Source organism: Coffea arabica, chromosome 7c (assembly GCF_036785885.1).
Source record: "Coffea arabica cultivar ET-39 chromosome 7c, Coffea Arabica ET-39 HiFi, whole genome shotgun sequence".
NCBI lineage: Eukaryota > Viridiplantae > Streptophyta > Magnoliopsida > Gentianales > Rubiaceae > Coffea > Coffea arabica.
This window is the reverse complement of record NC_092322.1, coordinates 3060779-3082225: the sequence shown is the minus strand read 5'-3', so window position 1 is coordinate 3082225 and position 21447 is coordinate 3060779. Positions and strand designations below refer to the sequence as shown.

The window sequence follows — 21447 nt, the reverse complement described above, 5'->3', positions numbered from 1 at the left end:
TTATCACTTAACCAGGAAGGGACTTAAGTCCCTCTTGGATTGAATTTAAGAATTGTGCTATAACACTCCCTTGATCTAATTGAATTTGTATACCCACTGACCCCTATCACAGTTTACTTAGACTTCCCTCCCCTTAGATTAGGGACTCCCCTCCCCCTAAAAATTAAAATAGAGTAAGTCATACAAATGTTACTGACAAAAAAAAAAAAAAAATCACTACAGTAATAGTGGACCACCACTCCATGAGGTGTAATGCAGAAACCCAAACCCCCCCCCCCCACGCTGTTCATCTCATCTGATCCATCGTCAACCTCACAGGCCCGCATGACGACCTTCCAGGAAATGCCAGAATACAGAGAAAAAACCGTCTCTATAGGAAGCAATGTAGGTCGACCTTCCAGGAAATGCCAGAATACAGAGAAAAAACCGTCTCTATAGGAAGCAATGTAGGTCTCTCCCCCCAACCCCCGGGGCGGGGGGCGGGGGGCGCCGGAAGAAGCAACAATTAACATGTGAGCAAATTCTTCACACAGCTCGTAATTGCAAGCTCCCAATTAAAAATACCAGCCACAACTACCCAGTGCATTGCATAATTGTTCCTAGGCTCGTCGTAGAACCACCGTGTCCTTAACAAGCACAACCTTCTCAAATGGTATTCATGTAAATGCAGACCATCAAGCCATTGGCAACCAAACAATCTATTCATAAGCCTCACGTCACTTTCATAGAAATGATTAAAGGAGATCAAAGATGAGAATACATAGTAACATGGAAAATTTCGACAAAATTCTGCTTATAACGGAGTTTACATTCCTCTGGATATACGAAAAGTAGCATATCTGGATATACGAAAAACTTTTTAACGGAACGTGGAAGCTCAATGAGACATCTAAACCTGCATCTTTCTTCCCTGAGAAAACATTGAGAGTACCCCCATTATTGTCTTGCATTTTCCGCTTCTGGTCTCGATGCTTCTACCTGAACCACCATCTCTGGATAGCAGAAATAGGGGTATTCAAGAATGGTGCATAGCGATGGATGAGTGGATTTACAGTCCTCCCAATTTTAGCCCAAGCACTTCGGTGGTAATTGCCAGTTGCAGGAGCATGATACATGAGCTTTAGAAGCTGCAAGAAAGAGTTCAAAGATATTCACATCGTCCACAAAACTATGATTAAAGAAGGAAGCAACATTAAACAATACTACTGACAACCAGTTAAATTAAAATCAGTAATGTCCTATGGGTGACTTCATCTTATTTCTCAAACTCAAGTAGGCCCAGAATGAATTTGAAAATCATATTCAGACTCTCAAACTACAACAAAAGATTTCAAACCCAACAGAATACAACTAAAACACAGCAATCACCTCTCCCCCACCCATACAACAAGAATTTCTGCAGTACTTGAAGTAGACTATAGCTGGACATTAGGGCATTAACTAGTCTGCCAGATCACATTAAAACATAACTTGAAGAATATTCCTCGTCAAAAAGTACAGCATCTGTAGTAGGTTTAGTATATGTATATTTGGTAAGGCCACACTATGTATCTTGCACATATCCAACAGTCCTAAATGTGCTATAACGTCATGAAATTCAACTACACAACCAGATACCTGATTCTAGAGACAAATCCAAATCCAAGAATAAGTAAATAAAGCACTCTAACAAGTAAGCCTCTCTCAAATTATTAAACTGGTACCCTCTTCTTTCATTTGGAGGGAGGAGGGTGGCTACAATTGATCACTCAAGTTAAGAGATCTGTAGCTCAGTATTTATAGCTGGCTGCTCTTATTAAGAATTCCAAACTTGAGTAGCTATTAAGACACTGGACTTCCCCAAGAACGTAACCCAAAGTTATTCGCAGGATGAGATGAGAGAAATGAGACTAACCTGCCAGTACATGAATGCTTGTATTATATTGCGCTGCCACCTGCATGTCCAAATTGCATGTATCAGTCACCAGGGAAATGAAACAATACTCACATAATGTAATGCAAGCAAAACCCAATGGAAGCTTATGCCAACATGAAAAAGGGCAATGTGATGAGATACTCACGAGATAAGTGAAATAATAAGAAGGAAGCCATTGCCAATTTCAGCTTGTGAGGACAGGATATTAAGGGTTGTTGTGTTTGACTCAACCCAAACACAAGCATCTTCCAAGTATTTCCTACAAGCAATCCAATAAACCAAGTCACATACAATTACTGAAAGTGTAACATTGTTGCATTAAAAAGTCTTTATGAAAGGAATGATTCTCCTGAGAAAAGGAAAGATCATTCTCTTTCAGACCCTAGCGAATGTTAACACACTTCATCCTAACTTTACATTTCCATATGTGATTTGTTAGCCATTTTTCCCCCTTGGAAGAGAAGGGTGGGAGGGGAGGAAGACCAGGGAGATATTTTTGTACCTATACAAGGTTGATCGGCTAAAATTTCGCCTCAGGAACTTGGCAACATGCTCAAGCGCTCGGCTTAATACTGGAATCAAAGCAACTGAAAAAACAGAAAAAAAAGAGGAAGAGACAGAGCATAAGTACACTCCATGGTGCCACATTATCCATCCAAAGCAGAAAAGGAAGAACTAACAATGCAAATGAAAGTGGTTTTACACTTGAGGTAAAGATTTGAGGTGACGAATGTCAAGCAGTAAATGAAGTAAATAAAATCCTTGCCGACAAATACTGACTGAAACCACACTTGCACCGCTTGCATATTCCATGCTCTGGGTTTCTGAATACCATAACGATTTAGAGAAGCAGCATCATAGAAAAACTAAAATGAATTAACTTCAAAATTAAATATTTGAAAATATCAAAACTGAAAAACTACCCCATATAATGAGTACAATGAATATAGGGACGAGCAAGCAGTCCCTACGAAGGCTAACCGAAATGCCCTCATGGATAGATCCCTTGGCACAAGTGGAAAAATAGCAAGAACTGCCACAACCAAGACCTGACAGAAAGATTTAAAAAGTTAGCAACTTGCGTAGGATAGACCATTTAGCAAGCACTATGCTATACAGAGAATCAACTACCCAAGCATTGACCGAGAACTGTATAGTTTGCCGATCCCATCGCAGAGATGTTGAACTAGGAGTTTGTGTTGTAGATGCACCAGATGCTCTTCCAGTTGACCCTGCAGAGTGAATCAAATTGATCTCAATAATGATGCATCTGAGAATATCAAAATCAGATTTGACTTAAGAGTATAAGAAAAATACAGAGTTGCTTGAATCCTCATTCCTTAACTTATAAAGGAAACTTTTTTAACTCTTTTCCATGTATTGATGGAGAAAAAGAAAGTTACATACCTGCATTACGGGGTCGTGACTGGTCATGTGAAGTTGACGAAGATGATGATGATGCTTGCTGTGCTGATGGTCTTGCTGCCTGAGAGGAACTGCTAGTAGACATCGGCTCAACAACAAGATCAGGGTCCTGGATGGGAAAATATTTATAAACACGGTATACAAAGGTCTAACTGCCAACATGCAACAGAGGCACATAATATGCAACTAGTCTGAATTCATGAGCTTATAATTAAATTCAAAATGCGGTCACATTGTCCACATCCAAAGGAAGAAAGCATTCCTCGACCAACGGCCCATAAACTACACTTCATTGCTAAAGTTTCATCACATTACCATTTTCTTGGTAGACACAAAAAGTAAACTATTAAGTTGGAAGATAATAAACATCAGCTGACTAAGCATGATTTTTCATGCCACTGAAAATACCACGACGCTTCAATTCTAATTTCCCACCCTTAAAAGCACAACGCATGTTACAACGCCAAACGCCAACGTCGCTAAGCTGTTTACAGAGTTAAACATGATATAAAAGAAGAAGAGAGAGGGAAAAAAAGTGCGGAAAAGAACAATCTGACAATGCACCAAGTGAGGTCAATCAAAATAGATAAAAACGGATGAGAATGCTGAAGCAAGAGCAGTGATCCTGCCGCATAGAGCGTAACCCAGATAAAGAACGAAACTGAAGAAAATTTGAAGAAAGCCAAACTGCCCATCACAGAATATCCCATCGAGCTAGGAAGAAATCCAAAAAAAAAAAAAACTTAAAATCCTCAAGAAACTCCCTAGAGGAGGAAGCTAATCCGATTGAAACATAAATCAATAAAGAAAACCTAATATCTATAGACATATTACCGTAACCCGAACGTGAGATTGAATCACATATTCTCGTTTATGGGGATAAACAGCAGGAATGAATTGCAAGCTGAAGAAAAATTTATGGATTTCAAGAAATACAATTTCAGATATAAGAAGAATACTAAGGGAAAGGGCAAGTGAGCAAGTGTGAGAGGAGAAGCAAATTAGTAGTGGATTCATTTACGATGTAGCGCTGGTAGAACTTGCGCTTGAAGTGTTCGACGACGTCGGGGCGGGAGGCCATGTGGGGCGGGATGAGGACGTTGGACCAATAGTCCGCCCATCTAGGGTCGTTGTCGTAGTCGTATGCCGCCGCCGCTATTCTCTTCAATTTCTGTGGATCCTCCTCTTCTCCCATCTCCTCCTCCCCTCTTTCCGTCTAAACTCTCTTTTTTTCCTCTTCTTTGTTTTGGCGAGTCTTCCGATGTTTTACCACCTTTTACTTGCAATTATTGCTCTTTTTCTTTTACTTAATCGGCCGGAACCCAACTAGTTTCACGTTTCCAGCAAGTGGAAGGGAATCTTGCACCTCAACCCCAATAGTACTATTAGGTAACTTTTCTAAAATTCCATATGCCAATTGCTAAAAGTAGTCCCTCACGTTCTCACAAATTGTTTTTAGGCACTTCATATTTTAACCCATGAAGTAATTTGGTCCCTCAACAATCAACATGTAGCACTCGCTTGGGATTAGATAGAGTGACAGACCAAGCAGAATTGGAACTTGGCTTTGGTATGGGGACTATATGTTTTCTCCATCACGATTAAAAAAAAATGGTACCTATCCAAAATAGAGGGAAAAAAAAAGGAAAAACTTAAGTAGCCCCTCGACGAGAAAGTTTATAACTTCATAAATTCATCCGATTGTATCATCACTTTTTCTTGGATCTCTAGGTCAACATACTAAAAAATAATATTCTTCTATGAATACTTTGGCATTTAATTTTCATGAAACATTTGAATGGCGAAAATGTGTCAAAATTATAACAAAATTTTAATCATTGATCAGAGGGTAATACTTAATCAATTTCACATGAAATTTTACGTACGACTAATTCCAATAATGAAATATATTATGAACGGTGTGATTTTTGAAAATATTTGTAATTAAATTTATTGGAGTGTAATACAGAGGCACACCCTTTGTTTCACCAACAACCATAAATAACACACACATACTATCTAAGGGAAACCCACTGTCCAACTCAAAAGGCATGCTGATTTTTAGGCTACACTGAGGATCTTAAGTAGTACACACACACACCACTCACAATCGATGTGGGATAGAGGGAAAGGGGGAGGGGAAACACCAAGACTATTGTCAAAGGCTCACCAACGGCTTTTAACTACTGCATGATTTTTCTTATCCACCAATAACCATAAATAACACATACACACACACATTACCTAAAGGAAACCCACAGCCCAACCCAAAAGGCATGTTGACTTTCAGGCTACACTAAAAACCTTAAGTAATACACACACCACTCACAATCGATGTGGGATAGAGGAAAAGGGGGAGGGGAGCAGCTCACCCTTTGTTTCGTTTCATATTCTAATGCGAAGCTCTTTATGTTACAACTTGCAAGGTGACAAGTCCCTCTTCTATCATATTGGAACAGTCGGTAGTGGACCGAGGGGTCTTTCACAATGACAATAGAGATGAAAAAAAAAGGGAGGAGGCTTCATAGAGGTTTTTTCTTCTCGTGCTTTTGTGTGGCTTCATTCTTTAATTACGATGGAGAAACGATAATTTCGGTGCGTTTTCACTCATTTAGTTTTCATTAATTTCACTTTTGTTAAGCAAGAAAAATGTGAAATTTAAGAAGCGGGAGCCGGGGAGGGGAAAAAAGGATTTTCAATTAAAAATCTCTAATTCCTAGGGTCTCAATTTTTTAAAAAAAAAATTACAAAATTTGAAATCATTTTATTTCACTGAGGGCTAAAGGTGGAAGGACCATTGCAAGATCATTATTTTATCGATGGTTGGAGAAATAGTAGAATAAAATGAGGTGATGATATCTCCGAATAGAATAGAATAATAAAATGAGGTACCACATATAAATTTCCATCATGGACTTGTATTCATGAATGCTGATTCGAGGGGAACCCAAAGTCCCTCCTCATGCAGGGCTCTACGGCTCTGCCAAGGAAAATTAACTACTGTACAGGTTCTCCTCGAACGTATAGGAGAATACGTTACAATCCTTTGTACCAGAGGAGTTAGGTTAGGAACTTAGAAGTGATTGGGACGGATGGCAAGACACCCGCCGGGAAGCACGGTCCAACAGTTTGGTGAGCTTGGAGTTACTAAGGTTAGGAGGGATCTCGTCAGCTTCCCCGGAGACTAGTTGACCTGCAGTTTCTCCAGACAGCAGGCCATGCATCTTCAAGCTAGTCTCAAGTTGAATGGCCTCTTCTAATGTTGTGATTATTTTTCCATAGCTAATATATCGTCCACAAGCTCCATAATCCATGTCCTGGTAAACGCCCACATGTGCCTCTGCCATCTCATTCACATCTTCAGTTGCTAAAACGCCTCGTCGAAACATGATTTGCCCACCTTATTGAGACGAAATCAAGAGATTGAAGTACATTTCAATTAGGAGAGCTATCTAACTAAACATAAACTATACTATTAATTTAGTCAACCCGCCGGGTGGTATATATATTTACCTTTAAGGTAAGGAATCGAGGTTTCAACATGAGCATTTGGGAATGATGGAGCCATCAGGAGGCTGGGGCAGAGGGTAACGAGATTGACCTTCAGTTCTCGTGCCTTCCTCCAAGCAACCTTCTCAGCTCTTGTTTTACCCAAGGCAAGCCATAGCTGTTCTTGATACAAATGGGGGTCACACTTAAAAGATTAATTAAAACCCTTTCTGGAAGAAATTAGTGGCGAATCAAGCGAGGTAGCTAAATTAACCAGTACCTTGTTTTCTCTACAGAAGTCCTCATCACTCCAACAACCCTCATCTACTTTGACTTGTCCAATGTCATTTTCGTCACCCTTCCAGAAAGTTGCGAGAAGGGAAGAGGTGAAGATGCATCTTTTCGAGTATGCAGCTCTACCGCAAGCTTCAATCACATTTCTTGCTCCTTCTGCCTCAAGAAATGCCATTCGTTCCTAAAATGTTCAAAATGATTCTTTTTTTTTCTTTCTTTCTTTAACATCGAAAGAAAATGTTGTTGTGTACGTAGTACTACCAAAAAGACGTGTTTTACTTCCATTAGAAATTCAGTCAAACTTCAGTGGTGCTGAATAGCCGTTTTTTAATTTGCTCGAAGAAGGAGAGGAAGGAAAAAGAAAAGACAAAAGAACTAACCGTATAACCAGATATTCCACGCGGATCAATGAAAGAGGAGGTGTGAAAAATTCCATGGCAACCTCTAAAAGCATCACAGAGACTTTCTACATCTCCCATCTTTGCCACCACCACACTCTCTAATTGGCTTATCTCTTCTTCATTCAGGAGCTCCTTCATGTCCTCGTAATTCCCTGCTCACAAGTTACCGAATTAGCAGCTTCTACCAGAGATAATGAAGTTAGAAAGAACGAACATAATTTTTGCTCTTGTTGCGTCTGAACATGAATATCAAGAGATATGTATTATTATTTTTCCTCTTGCCAGGTTCCAAAAATAATGGAATGAAAGAGCGTTGACGAGAAAACGTAAAGATGTTGCGGAGAAACGAATCTGCTATTTTTATTTTGTTCTCATATTATTATTGTCCAGCTTGCTTTCCTCTTGTCTGTGTGGAAAACATTGCAAATAGTTTTCTCGAAATCTTTTGGTGAAGTGATCAGTAGGGGAAAGGACTTCTCGAGCTTGATAACTTACGAAGCTGGTGAAGAATGTAATTGTGTAAAACTAAATCTGGTAGCCTAAATAATAAAAAGTTCTTAGAAAAAAAGTGGGTAATTCGTGCATATGCTCATTCTCATCAATTCTTTTAACTATTTGTCGGATTTTAAACTTAGTTGATGAACTCATGCTAAAAGCAATAGCCTTTCTTTTTTCCCAAAATAATTGCAAACTGCCTACAAAGCTGTACTCAGATCCATTTTCTGCGATTGTTCAAGTTGGATGTCATTTGGAATTTTGGGTTTACCTGGATTCTGAATGGTGACTCGAACAAGGTAACCACGAGCCAATAGCTTCTTGGCCAAGTGAGCACCCAAGCACGAGTTGGCGCTGGTGACGCATACAATTCGTCTCTCCGGCGAGTATGAATAGCAGGCAAAAGCGCTGCCAACAGACTTGCGATCGGCTTTTTCTCCATTCAACAAAACCAGTGGCTCTTTTGGGAAAGACATTGCTAATGCAACTTCCTTACACCCCTTCATCACCATGATGATCGGTATGATCTATCTGATCTCTCGATCTGCTTCTGGCTTCCCTCAAAGCATGGGTTTTTAAGGCAAGAGATATGATCGCATGCATGCCAAATCCTGCAGCAGGTGAGGTCTGTTAGTTGATGGAGAAGAGTAGGTGCCACTTGGCACGAGGTTGCCTTTTAACCTATCATCTACGAGTCAAAAAAAAAAAAAAAAAGGTATGATCTGATTCGACTACATGGCTACAAAAGTCAACATCGGCTGCTTTCCTTGAACAACCTTTTTTGTTTTAGGTCAAAATTCAATAGTCACATTCATGTTTGTTGACCCAGGCTATATAGAGCTTGACACAGTTAATAGCATGTACTAGAGATAAAGTTTTTTTTTTTATAATTACTGATAATTAATTTTCTTAGCAAAATCTATTTTAGAATTTTCTATGCTGAGACTAAGCTGTGATTACTTACAATATTGTTGAACTGCCTTATATATAAATACAACGAGTAATTTTTTTAAGCTTTCTATGAACTCATTTTTTAAATTTTTTTATTTTATATATATCAAATTATTATAATGTATTTTTTTAAAATAAAAATTCTAGAAAATAGTAATCCAAATAGGTGGGATGCACTAGCCAGCCAATAGCAGACAATATTGTGATTGGTTTTGTGCATTAACAATGACCTTCCAGAAGCAATGTTGCAGATATTATTACCAGTTAACTCTTGTAGCTGTACATGCGGTGTATTAATGCACGACGAAATAATCCCCTTGACGTGAATGTCAAAGTTTTAGTTGCCAGATCAGTAGACATTGACTCCGTTTGATAAGTGATTTTTTTGGATATTTTTCTAAAGTTTTACTGTAGAAGTTTTTTAAAAAATTTTTGAAATGTGTTTTTTTTTATAAATATTTTGAAATCTATAATTTAAAATTTTTAAAAAACTTATATAGCAGATAAATTTGATAAAAAATTTATCTACCAAACAAGGCCATTATTATTTTATGAAAACAATAACTATTAAAATACTTTTAAGGGTGCCAAATTTTTCTCCCTTTTAGGTTTCTAAAGGGGCACCTAACGTTGAAGGCTTTTTCCTGGCTACAAATGGTGAACCACATCTGACCTTAAATTCCACTGAATTAGATTTGCACAATATTACCTGATAAACTAACAAACCACGCAAACGCAATAGAATGTACTTCCCTAGACATCATTAATTTTTCAGTTGGAAATAATCCCACGCGGATGGAAGTTAATTCATTCACAGAGCAACGGACACCCCCCCCCCGGGCCCTTCCTTCTTTTTTTTTTAATACTTTTTTAATACAGGGACTATCTCAACTTTGTCATGCTAATCTCCCTACGCCTGTGCACTATGTCCATGATAGTTTCTGACAATGAAATTACGGATGAAGTTGGCACAAAAATCTTCGTGGAGCTGATTAGGGATGTAAGCGAGTTGAGCTACTATCAAGTAGCTCGGTCAATGATTTGGCTTGAACTCGGTCAAATCGAGTTCGGGCCGAGTCTCGAGTTACTTGAATATACTTTCGAGTCAGGGATTTGCGACTTGTGGCTCGACGAGTATTTAATTAATATATATAATTTACATAATATATATGTATTATAATTATAAAATGACCGTTATGGGTATAATTTATATTGAATTTACAAGTGTACATTTTCCGAGTCGAATCAAAAAATTTGATTAGATTCGACTTGATAAGGTTTGACCTTTGATCGAACCTTATCGAGTCGAGTCTCGAGGTTAAAAGAATTTTCTCGTGTCAAGTCTCGAGTTGCAATTTTTAGACTTACATATAGGTCGAGTCGAATTCGAGTATAGTAATATTCGAGTTCGACTTAGCTCGATTATATCCCTAGAGCTGATCAAACATAAATAGAGACAAGTACATGAACCTGAAATCAACAAATGTTACCCAAAAGAAAAAGGAAGAAATGTCGTTCCACGGATGAGAAAATTGAAGACAGGGAGCTGATAGGCACCATTCAGCCTTTTTGGATAAATTGGTATCTGTTGTTGTCCATCATGGAAAGCCTCCCCTTCTTTTGTTGAAAAAAAAAATTCTTCACTAAATCATGTCCCACCCTTTTCTTGTTAGAAAAAAAAAAGATTTTTTTTTTCAAGTCTTCGCTAGGTTTCTTATTGTTTTTGGAGAAGTGCAAGAGACAGAAGGAAGGGATTCATTTTTTCAAATGACTTTCTTGGATGGTTGTCACATGAAGTGCACATGTTGCCACCCATGCTTTAAATATTGGGTGGTTGAAGGACTAAATTGGCTATTTCTAAAAACTGGGGGTGAACTATGATCTCGTAGGGAGGGATTAGAGTAAAGGAAAATCATTTCAAAAGTATTTCACATTTTGTTAAATAAATTTTTTGTTTTTTATTTTTAAAATAATAAGTTTACGTTTCTTATAAAATTAAATTGGTTAAATTTAATTCCAACCTAAGTTTTTTGTCACTTTTTACTTTGAATCTAGCAAGTGACCCTTACACAGTCATTTTTTAAGGTATGAAAAAATTAGATCCTATTTATAATTAAACAAATTATTTGATTTATGTTCATTTTTATCCCTATAGAAATAGGATTTGATGAAACCATAATTCATTTTTCCTCCAAAGTGAGATTTGACCCTATTCATATTTATTTTTACTATTAAAAATGAAATTTAATTTATTTGTACATAAAAATGATTGCATGTAAGTGATTGAAAATTGATTTAAAAAAAAATGGGATTCTCAAGTTGAAAAGTGATTGAAAATTTAGGTTATGGGGGGAGGGTTGGGTTGGGTGGTACGGGGGAGGGAGTGTAAGCAAGATGTCTCGGGTTCGAGTCCTCCTGCTTACAAAAAAAAAAAAAAAAAAAAAAAGAAAATTTAGGTTATGGTCAAATTTTATTAACTAAAATTTAGAAGGGATGTAAAATTAATATTTTAAGGGTCCGTTTGTTTCAGGTGAAAATGTTTTCCAGGAAAATATTTTCCTAATTTTCCGCGTTTGGTTGCACAAAAGTTACTGAAAATATTTTCCTGTGTAAAATATTTTCACTCATCTTATGGAAAACAACTTCCCTTCCAAACTTATTGAAGTTGTTTTCCGAAATGCATGCATTCCGCCTATAGCATGTTCCAAACTTACTGAAAACATCTTGTAGTATGTTCTTTTTTTTTTATAGTGTAAACAGGAAGACTCGAACCCAATACCTCTTCCTTACACTCCCTTCCCCGTACCACCCAACCCTCCTCCTAGTATATTCAAAATAAAAAAAAACATCATCCTACTCATCCTATGCTAGTAATTAATTATATATAATAGGGACATTCTTTTCTAGAGAAACTTTCAACAGTGAGAGTGCAAGATATATGTCACAATAAGCATTGCATGTGATTGATATTTGACACTAAATGGCCAGCAATTTGTTTATTGCTTAAGGAGATATTTTTTATTCATATATACATTTCTCCAAGATTTTTTAAAGTTAAACAATGAGATAAAATTTCTTATTTTGTATGGGAAGAAGTATGTAGTTATAATGTGTAAAAAGTAAAGATATAGATAAAAGTGAAAATATTTCAAAAGTTAAACAAACACCAGAAAAATGAAGTAAGAAAATATTTTCAATAAGCTAACCAAACACCTGAAAATGATGAAAGGGAAATGATTTTCATGGAAAATTACTTCCACGGAACCAAACAGACCCTAAGAGTCAAAAAGATGAAAAAGTTCAATGAAATGTGAGACGTTTTGAACTATTTTGTAAGTCAGCTGATTTCTAATTTCTAAACCTCATCCTCGCCATCTGTCGTAATCCGATACAATCAAAATCCATCGGCGATCGGGAAGGAGACACGAAGACATGGCGGGATTGTTAGCATGGGCGGCGGACGTGGTCGGAGCTGGAGGGCATGACAACGGGGAAGACGACAATGCTGATTCAATCCCTTTAATTTTCACTCCGGAACAGCTTACTTATGTCCAAGAATTGGACCGAAAAGCCTCTTCTCTCCGCCGTTCCATTCAAGATCTACGGCTTGGATTGCCCCCACCGGACATCTCTCAACGCCTCCCCCACCTCCATGCCCACTCCCTAGCCTCTAACGCTGCCCTCGCCCTTCAGTTAAACGCCCACTCCGCCACTAAAGAACAGGTTCATGCTTGTTTATGCTATTTTTGTGGGTGGATTTTGCCGAATAATAAATAGTAGGTCAAAATCTGAAATTTCTTTCTGGGGTGAATGCAGGTGCAATTAAGAGAATTTACTTTGCAAGAAGAAAATGCTGAGTATGAAAAGACTATAGAAAATTGCGAGAATAAGATACGGGAGAGGTTGCAGGAAGCAGATTTGCTTCAGAATAAGCTCAAGGTGAGAACTACGTTTTCAAGCTGGCATTTTATGCCCATCCCATCTATATTCATTTCGAAGCTGGCATGAAAATGGAGAATTATAATTCTTTTCTTATAATGGGCAAATTTGTTACTATTAATTTTCATTCTGAACTTGTTGTAACAACATTTTGTTATATGGAGAGACTCTTTTTTTTTTTTTTTTGGTTTGGGATTTCTTGGCGGGTTTTTTTAGTTTATGTCCAGGGAAGGAGGGTGTAGTTGCAGGTTGCTGTTGAAATCTAGCTATTGTTGCGTGAGTTTCATCGGGTAATGGACTTGCGCAATATTTACTTTTCTTGCTTGAGTTGAAGGTGCGTCAGGTGCCAGTTAATGTGTGCTTGTGGGTGTCTCTTTAACATGTCAAGTAGGGGCGATCATGATTTGTCTCTGTTCTGCTTTTAGCCTCAAAGTATACGTTCGAGGGAACAACGTTCGGTCTTAAAGTTGCGACACTACTACTATGACTAAGCAAATGTGTCTGTTTAACATGTCAAGTAGGGGTGATCATGATTTTTCTCTGTTCTGCTTTGTACCTCAAAATATACATTAGTGGGAAGAAGGTTAGTCTTAAAGTTGCAACCCTGGTACTATGACTAAGCAAATCTTGATAACAAGTCGTAACTAAATTCGCACAGCCAGGCCCTTTTGTTATATTGTCCTCATTATCAGCATTGATATGAATGTCTGGGTTCTGTTTGAACAAAAAAGTTTTGGCACCTAATCATGTTCAGACAGTTAATTATATCTGTGGCTCAATGCCTAAAATGGGTTATTCCTGGTTTGCTCACAGATAAATCCTTTCCTCTTTTTTTCCTTTTCTTTCCAAAAATGATTTGCAGGAATTGGACTCAACTGAAAAGAACCTGGAATTTGAGTTACAAAGTTTGCAAGCTGCAGTTATTGCCAGTCAGCTTGAGCGGTCCAGTGAATCATCTGTAGAAACCAACAGGCTGGATGAAGATGAAGAAGCTGCAGAAGATGCAAACTCTGCGCTACTGGATAAGTTGGAGAACAAGAAAAATGAACTAGTTTGTTCTTGCTTTCCTTCCTAGAATGGCCCTTCTTTTATTTATTTTTTTTTAAGGTATATGATTTTACAGACTTATCACAATATTGGTCACTGTATAAGAGTATCTTTTTAGGCTTCATTTGAAGAAATCGTTCAAGACTTGGAGAAAAAGTGGGCCAAGGTACAAGAAAATGCAGCTAAGCGACCTTCTCCAGGTATCGAACACTCAGAATATTTGGGATCATTCAACTACTCCAGTCTTAAATGCAGAATGTCAGAATATTTGGTCTTATATGAATCTTTTCATATTTCCATGTATGTTAGTGCTTATAGGGCTCATGAAGCTTTGCATTTATAGGGTACACTATCACCTCAGTGTTGAAGCTTTCCCTGTAAAGGTGAGAGCATTGTAAACTGCAGAGGTGAACAAAATATGTTAGAGGAGGTTATTATGATAATATGTTGTTTCTGTATGTACTGCTTTACCTTTTCCAGATGATATTAGTTTTAGTTTTTTTGTGCTTGATTCATTGAGTTCTCTACCTGATCTTATTCTTATTGCTTGTTCTCTGGCTTAAGTTGTTGGTAATGTTCACTGTACCAGCATAACATTAGCTTAAGGCATGATAGGTTAATGAATATTGTACGAAGTCCTTTATCATTTTCACTTCTCAGACTGTTGTTGTACCGACTTAACATTATTGAAATGTACCTACTTGATTAAACTGGAGCCACTTGTGAGCACCCTTAGAGCCAGTGTCAAAGGGGAGGAATTATTTATATGTTCACTTCTTTGCATTCCTTGCGCACTATTTGCTGCCTCTGGTCTGAAATTAACAACTTAAGAATCATAGATTAAAGTTGTATGGTCTTGAGTTTTTGCTATCATATTTTAGTAGGTTCATGAAAATTTGGGAGCTGTTGTTAACAATCTTTTGTGTCATTCTGCTGAACAAACTATATTGAACTTGATATGGTTTACTTCAGCTCAGCGGGAGAAAATGTTGGATAAACAACTTCATAGCCTTATTGAGCAGCTCGAGGTGAAACAGGTGAGGTTTTATGCTCTGGGAATACTGCAAAGCTTGCTATTTGTCACCTTTGCTTGTTCGCATGTGACTGTGAGAGGAAATGGTTAGTTGTATTTTGCTTTTCTTTTAGGCCCAGGCAGAACGCCTTGTGAGTGAAATTCATCTAAACGAAATGGAGTTGGAAAGACTAAATGCATTATCAAGGAGCCTTGAGACCAGCGGTGCTGATGTAAATAATACAGCAAGAAATAGATTTGGCAGAATTGGTTCTGGCAAGGGACCTGCTTCTTCAGATTATATAGTTGATCCCCATCACAAGCCTCAAATTGGCGGGCGCACAGAGACTTTGCAGAGATTAATGCTGCTCAGGTCGGCATTCGTGGTTTATGTTTTAGCTCTGCACATCTTGGTTTTCATTAGGCTGGCATTCTGAGTGTGTTTGTGCCTTGCCTATTGATGTTGTAAAGTATTCCGTAGTTAGCTTCCCTTCTGTAGATTTCCAGGTTGTTACACTTATAATTGTCTCGTATATTGGAGAAGTTGTATTCAGACCTTGATTCATATGCTACAAACCAAACGGGTATGAATTATTGGAGCAGAACGCAGTCAGTCTGCTTTATATGTTTATTGACGTCCCTCCTGTTCATCACTCTGTGTGAAACCAACCAGAAGTTGGAGAGAGAGGAAAAGGACAAGCAGCCCACAAATGTTTCTAATTTACTTGGAAGAAATACTGGAGATTAACTCTGTGCCTCGTTTATGGTAGAATTTTGAGAAATTAGAAAGCATCCCCCTTTTTTTTTAATTTTATTTTAATCTTTTGATATTTCTCCATCGCTTGAGGCCCGAGTCATGGAATATGGACCCGACCTGCGGGCCGGCGGGCTTTGTCGGTGCAAAACCAATTAGGCCAAGGAAACCCGGTCGCTGACGCTATCAATGCTCCTCCGCATTTGGTAATTCCCCGTATCAGAACGGTCCAATGTGTCGGTGTTTAGTCGAAAACAATTGAAAGGCTTTCCTTGGTAGTCGTGGACGTGGTCAACTCTGTCAAACCATACAGAAGTTTCTCAAACTTACTGCGGCCTCTGACGCAAATGCCAACCGGTTATTTCTTCCAAGTAGTCGGTACTCGGTAATTAGTTGGTTCAGATGGAAAAGAATTTTGATGTTACTCCGGCGGATGGACGGTGCCAATTGATAACTAAAGTCAAAGAAAAAGGGATAGAGAAAACCGAGTGATTATTTAAGGTTATTAGTTAGCTGTTTCATTTTGTTAGAAGCAACCTACTTGTACAAAAATAAAGGAATTTATAAATGCGAAAAAGGGTAATAATTATAATAATCAGAATTGCATGTTATAGTTGCTGATAATTAAATCAAGCAAAAAATTGGAACATGCAAAGCATTTTTATTACCATAATTCTTCCTAAAAAAAAAAAAAGAAAGAATTTCCATGATTCCATTACATTTTTATTGACGACTTTAGGGCAAGTTTTCACCGGTTGAGCTGGCACTCCTGTGACCTATCTAATCACTAGGAAAATAGTTCCTTGGACACCAAAATCACGGGGCCGTTCTGCATACGAAGTACGGAGGACCCCGGGATTATCTCTGAAGGAAATCATTGCATCCAGCTACAGGAATGAAGCCTCGAATCACTGCTGCACTTGCCAGCCCATGTCCTGATAATCCCAAGCCTTTGATTTTGTTCATCTCATCATCTCTTCTCCTCACCACTCTTTTCTGCTTGTATAACTACTCATTTTCCCCAGGGCAGCAGGGGATTATTGTTTACTACAGTTTATTGCCTTCCAGCGGAAATGTTGGTAATTCTACCGGCACAAGTTCAAAGAGCCAATGCAATTTCTTTTCTGGAGACTGGGTTCACTGTGCCGAAGGGCCTTACTACACAAATGCCACTAACTGTGAGATGGATGATCGGCAAAACTGCATGAAATTCGGCCGGCCGGACACGGAATTTATGAAGTGGAGGTGGGAGCCTTACGAATGCGAGCTGCCCTTATTTGATGCAACCGAGTTTTTGGAACTCATGAGAGGAAAATCCATGGCCTTCATCGGTGATTCGCTCGCTAGGAACCAGCTGCAATCGTTGCTCTGCATGTTAGCCAGTGTAAGTGCTGCCGATCTCGACTGTTTGTTCTTATTTCGTCGTACTTGGTGCGTGTGGGTGGGGAGGGTTTGGGGGGAAATCAATAATTGCCTGCTTCTGTTGCTGTAACTACCACATTGTATAATCCTTCCTCCAGGTTGCCGATCCCACTAAAGTAGCGCATGCCCCATTTGCAAAAATTAGGCTGTGGTTCTATGCAGAATACAATTTCACATTAGGATTTTACTGGTCCTTCCATCTGGTTAGATCAGAAGATGCCGAAGTCAACGTCAACCTCACTAGAATGAATGTCTACTTGGATGAGGTTGATGAGACCTGGGCAACTCAAGTCGAGAATTTCAATTTTCTGATTATCTCCTCTGGACAGTGGTTCCTTAGGCCACTCATGTACTATGAAAAGGGAAAGCTTGTAGGGTGTTACCTCTGCAAAAAAGAAAACATCACAGACCTTGATGTATTCTACGGCTACAAAATGGCCTTCAGAACATCGTTTAGGACGCTGCTGAATCTAGAGAAATTTAAAGGGATTACGTTCCTGAGGACGTTTACGCCGTCCCATTATGAGAATGGATATTGGAATGAAGGTGGGACTTGTTCCAGAACAAGGCCAACTCCAAAACATGAAATGAAGTTGAGTGACTACTTTTCGGAGCTTCATTCAACTCAAGTAGCAGAGTTAACAGCTGCAGAGACAGAAGCGAGGAAAACTAGGGGACCCAAGTTTAGGATGCTAGAAGTCACTGAAATGATGACGCTGAGGCCGGATGGTCACCCAAGTCACTATGGACATCCGGCTAGTGCAAATATCAAGAACCCGGATTGTGCCCATTGGTGCCTTCCTGGCCCCATTGATACATGGAACGAGGCCTTACTTCAAATGCTGAAGACCGAAGGGTAGGGTAGTAGTGATCCAAGCAGCATGGACAAATTCTTGAATCTCCACAGTCTAGGAGCATTAAAAAAAATGAGACCTTTGCAGTTGTCGTGTCTTGCTAAAGAGGGGCATTTGCGGTTGTAACTTGTTACTAGTACAAAGTTGGGTTTGTTTATTTGCAGATAAATTTTTTTATTGGTGTATGATTCCTAAAATGAATATTGTACACACTGGAGAAGCAATTACAATTCACAAAGAGCATAATAATTCCCAAACAGAATGATTTCTACATGCAGATCAAGTCTGGTCTCCCTTTTGCTTCACAAGGATCAAGATCAAATGAACACGCATTCTCCTTCTATAAAGCGAAGATATAAACTCTCAGTAATGATCGGGTGAGGTACAAATTCTTTAGTTCGGATTTTTATTGGTACACATCATATCATGTTGGAGTCGTCTTATCAGCTCACTGGATTCACGAATTCAGTGATGATAGTGACTATACCAGCACAATTTGCCTCCTCTTTCATGCATCTCTTCTCCATCATCTCTACTGTGAATCCACCATAAAAGATTTGTAAGAGAGTTCCCATCATCATACCCAGTCAGTTGCTTGATCTTAGCCAAAGCACCTTCTCTGTCATAAATCCCTTCCAAGGCATAGACGAACCCCTTCCACCCTTCTCCAACCCCTTCCCTTGCCAAAGCTGGCAACGTCCATTCCACGAGCTCTTTGGCATACTCAACATCCGAGAACAAAATCTCGGTTATAGGTAACAGAGGCAGCTCCTGAATTCCCAGCCTACACTCCCGCCATTCGGGTGGAGCAAACCAAAGTGCACTGTCCCTTTTGTTAGCCCACAAGACGCCAACCACTCTGTTCTCTCTAGTAAATTCGTCTCCATATAGAGCGTCGTTCTCTCTCACATGCCACCATGTTTGCGCTGACTGAATCTCTAGAGCTGCAATAGTTGATCCAATGGCAACAAGATGGGTGTCTCCATAGGCCAACCCCATCAAAGCTGCTGAATAGTATGCACTTACAGCCTCGCTTGTGCTTTCCTGATTCCTTCCATCTGCAAACTCTGTTAATCCTCCAGCCCAAGAATGCAATAACCACAAGTCAAAACACCTCAGACGTGGATAACTAGAATCTGCTCTCCTGCTTAAATTCATGAAGTCTGCCATCATTGAGTAAGCCTGGGGCCTATACTTCTTCCCCCAAAAAGGATCAATCTTTGCAAGCACAGAAATTGCATAAATGAAATAGCCTAGATGATAATGGTGGTCATTGTAAATTCCAAACCCAAAATCAGCCCCAGAATCCAATGATCCTTGTTTAGTCACAATTCCACCCCATTTTGGATCATATAAGAACCCGTTTCCCCCAAATGTGCCATCTAGCCAAGGCTCAATGGTATCCTTCAAGAACTTTTTAATAGCTGGAACCACATCAAGGTAAGACACTTCTTCGGCAATCACTGCAAATCTTGCGGCTCTAGCAATCAATTTACCATAGAAATAAGATGAAGTAGTGGATATGGAAGTTGTACTAAGGGCCTCCACATCCTTGATAAGAGCATTAACTATTTCTTCTTGCGTTTCCTCCCGAACACCTTTTATCGAATGCCAATTTACAGAGATAGGATCACTTTTCAGCAACCATGAATCTCCAACAACGCCTACCAGCTCACCATCGATGCTGTTGTACTTAAAATTATCTAAGACAGTGAGAGAGCAATCTCCACTTGAAAGAAGCTTAAGGTGGAGAGGATGTGCAAGCATTAGCAAATCTCCCCATCCTCTCTTCTCCCATTTGTACTCCAAACAAAATGGCCTATTGAAAATAGCATCACCAGACAGTGGATAACAAGAACTGAATCGATCAAGAATCGCTTCCGATCTTGAATCAGAATCTGGCAATGCAGCAATCCTTATAATCCCAGTAAACACACCAGAAGTAATACTAGATATGTCATGAGTCAAGCTTATGGGTGAAGAAGCATACAATAGCCAAGTCTGATTGTTATTGAGCTTGATGGTGTACTTGGTGAGGGAAGCATTAGAAGAAAAGCCAATAATAGCGTGGACGGTTGAAATTGAGAGCGCAACATTGCCCATAACGTTGCAAGTCAAGAACGGACTGCCCCTCACAAGAAAGAACCTTAAATTGCTCGAAGGATGATCCAACGTGACACTGAGGTCACTGAAGGAAGATATGATGTGGGTGGCATTAGGGTTGGGATTGTTCAAAGTAGAAATGGTGAGATCAGCATTAAAGATCTGGTAAATGAAAGCAGAGTTGTGGGATTGAGATGGGTAACAGACGGTGAGGGCAGAGACTGCAGATTTAATGAGATAAGGATGGATGTATTCAGGTTGATCACCGTTCTTGAGGACGAAATTCTGAAAGAAAGAATTCGTGGGAAGTGGGGAGGAGAGGAGGTTGGGTGAAAAGAAGGTGGAGGGATCAGGGAGAACTACAGATTGGGATTGAGGGAAGAGGAACGGTTGTGTGTGTTTCCTCTTGGGTGGTGACATCGTGGGAGATTGAGGTGGAGAAGGAGAAGCAGGCGATGGTGGGGCTGGCTCTGGTTCTGTTGGGGGAGGAGGAGGAGGGGTTTTTCTACCCTTTTTCTTGAAGGGCCTTGTGATCGCAGTCACGACCTTTCGTCTGACTTTCTTCAGCATTGGTTAAAGCTTAACCGCGTTAATTTAGTTGCTGGCAACTTGGTCAATTGCCACTCTGGCGGATAACAATAATGTAATTAGTACCTTGACTTTCACTAACCGGCCCAATAGAGGAGATCGGGTGGAAACTGAAACGCCGGGAGTTTAGACTCAAATAGTCAACTCTCACCCCAGAGGCGGGTGTTTGGCTGTCGGCTCATGGCTGAGGTGTTTTTGCTTGCACCAGGATTCAGATTGACGAGAAGAGGAGGGGATGATGATGATGATGATGATGATGATGATGATTGGATTGGATTGGATTGGACTGGAAGCGAAGTTGGTTCCTTTTTGGAGGTTGCGTTGTTTACTTTACTTGTGACAAGGGAAGGGTGACAATTGCAAGATAATTTATGTAAGACCTGAAACTTGGACTTCTGCACGTTGCAAGCAAGGCATTATTGTTCATTGCCAGTGGGGCCTTTGAATGTTTGAGAAGAAAGAAAGAAATGATCCGTTACCAGTATTCGGACTCAACTTCTTTGTTTTTTTTTTGGTCAATTGACAATTCCTACGCGACTCCTATTTTATATTTTAATCCATCTATCCAAGAAAGGGCTCAATTAGATCAAGAAAATACGAGAACTAAATCATTATCCGACCATTTGAATATGGAAAGGTCACGTATGAGTGGTAAGCGATAGGAGACGATGGTCGAAATCTTGATTTCGTCTTTGCAGTAAATGATAGGAGCCAGAGGCTGTTGATTCCAGCATTTCGGAATTTGCTTGCACAGGATT

General features: G+C 39.3%; 5 protein-coding genes across 5 annotated transcripts; 2 read left to right on the top strand and 3 right to left on the bottom strand.

Annotated features, from left to right (window-relative positions):
- Nucleotides 1–699: 699 nt before the first annotated feature.
- On the bottom strand, nucleotides 700–4678 carry LOC113701886 (uncharacterized). Its single transcript, XM_027222770.2, has 9 exons — nucleotides 4362–4678; nucleotides 3323–3449; nucleotides 3047–3147; nucleotides 2839–2964; nucleotides 2619–2739; nucleotides 2418–2502; nucleotides 2061–2174; nucleotides 1895–1934; nucleotides 700–1127 (listed from the first exon to the last, which is right to left on the bottom strand). Exons 1-9 carry the CDS (start codon nucleotides 4533–4535, stop codon nucleotides 975–977), a joined length of 1041 nt encoding a protein of 346 aa, XP_027078571.2. The 5' UTR covers nucleotides 4536–4678; the 3' UTR covers nucleotides 700–974.
- A 1541-nt stretch (nucleotides 4679–6219) lies between these two features.
- LOC113698699 (cinnamoyl-CoA reductase-like SNL6) lies at nucleotides 6220–8636 on the bottom strand. The gene is made up of 5 exons (XM_072056664.1): nucleotides 8291–8636; nucleotides 7504–7676; nucleotides 7110–7304; nucleotides 6854–7007; nucleotides 6220–6740 (listed from the first exon to the last, which is right to left on the bottom strand). Exons 1-5 carry the CDS (start codon nucleotides 8529–8531, stop codon nucleotides 6406–6408), a joined length of 1098 nt encoding a protein of 365 aa, XP_071912765.1. The 5' UTR covers nucleotides 8532–8636; the 3' UTR covers nucleotides 6220–6405.
- A 3663-nt stretch (nucleotides 8637–12299) lies between these two features.
- LOC113698913 (uncharacterized) lies at nucleotides 12300–15599 on the top strand. The gene is made up of 6 exons (XM_072057167.1): nucleotides 12300–12693; nucleotides 12787–12909; nucleotides 13772–13960; nucleotides 14075–14156; nucleotides 14929–14993; nucleotides 15103–15599. The coding sequence occupies exons 1-6, from the start codon at nucleotides 12403–12405 to the stop codon at nucleotides 15403–15405; spliced, it is 1053 nt and encodes a 350-aa protein (XP_071913268.1). The 5' UTR covers nucleotides 12300–12402; the 3' UTR covers nucleotides 15406–15599.
- Nucleotides 15600–16484: 885 nt separating this feature from the next.
- On the top strand, nucleotides 16485–18175 carry LOC113698845 (protein trichome birefringence-like 19). The gene is made up of 2 exons (XM_072057165.1): nucleotides 16485–17106; nucleotides 17243–18175. Exons 1-2 carry the CDS (start codon nucleotides 16618–16620, stop codon nucleotides 18002–18004), a joined length of 1251 nt encoding a protein of 416 aa, XP_071913266.1. The 5' UTR covers nucleotides 16485–16617; the 3' UTR covers nucleotides 18005–18175.
- A 53-nt stretch (nucleotides 18176–18228) lies between these two features.
- LOC113698844 (glucan endo-1,3-beta-D-glucosidase-like) lies at nucleotides 18229–20787 on the bottom strand. Its single transcript, XM_027218791.2, has one exon. The coding sequence runs from the start codon at nucleotides 20669–20671 to the stop codon at nucleotides 18464–18466; it is 2208 nt and encodes a 735-aa protein (XP_027074592.2). The 5' UTR covers nucleotides 20672–20787; the 3' UTR covers nucleotides 18229–18463.
- Between the last annotated feature and the right edge of the window lie 660 nt (nucleotides 20788–21447).

Excerpts from the sequence above, each read along its gene's own strand:
- LOC113701886 (XM_027222770.2), bottom strand. The coding sequence starts at position 4,535 with ATGGGAGAAGAGGAGGATCCACAGAAATTGAAGAGAATAGCGGCGGCG. Across the intron at positions 3,148-3,322 it reads GTCACGACCCCGTAATGCAG|GGTCAACTGGAAGAGCATCT; the intron begins GTATGTAACTTT and ends TTCACTCTGCAG. Across the intron at positions 2,965-3,046 it reads AGTTCTCGGTCAATGCTTGG|GTCTTGGTTGTGGCAGTTCT; the intron begins GTAGTTGATTCT and ends TCTTTCTGTCAG.
- LOC113698699 (XM_072056664.1), bottom strand. The coding sequence starts at position 8,531 with ATGGTGATGAAGGGGTGTAAGGAAGTTGCATTAGCAATGTCTTTCCCA. Across the intron at positions 7,305-7,503 it reads GTGGAATATCTGGTTATACG|GAACGAATGGCATTTCTTGA; the intron begins GTTAGTTCTTTT and ends TGAACATTTTAG. Across the intron at positions 6,741-6,853 it reads CTCGATTCCTTACCTTAAAG|GTGGGCAAATCATGTTTCGA; the intron begins GTAAATATATAT and ends CGTCTCAATAAG.
- LOC113698913 (XM_072057167.1), top strand. The coding sequence starts at position 12,403 with ATGGCGGGATTGTTAGCATGGGCGGCGGACGTGGTCGGAGCTGGAGGG. Across the intron at positions 14,157-14,928 it reads AGCTAAGCGACCTTCTCCAG|CTCAGCGGGAGAAAATGTTG; the intron begins GTATCGAACACT and ends GGTTTACTTCAG. Across the intron at positions 14,994-15,102 it reads AGCAGCTCGAGGTGAAACAG|GCCCAGGCAGAACGCCTTGT; the intron begins GTGAGGTTTTAT and ends CTTTTCTTTTAG.
- LOC113698845 (XM_072057165.1), top strand. The coding sequence starts at position 16,618 with ATGAAGCCTCGAATCACTGCTGCACTTGCCAGCCCATGTCCTGATAAT. Across the intron at positions 17,107-17,242 it reads TGCTCTGCATGTTAGCCAGT|GTTGCCGATCCCACTAAAGT; the intron begins GTAAGTGCTGCC and ends TCCTTCCTCCAG.
- LOC113698844 (XM_027218791.2), bottom strand. The coding sequence starts at position 20,671 with ATGCTGAAGAAAGTCAGACGAAAGGTCGTGACTGCGATCACAAGGCCC.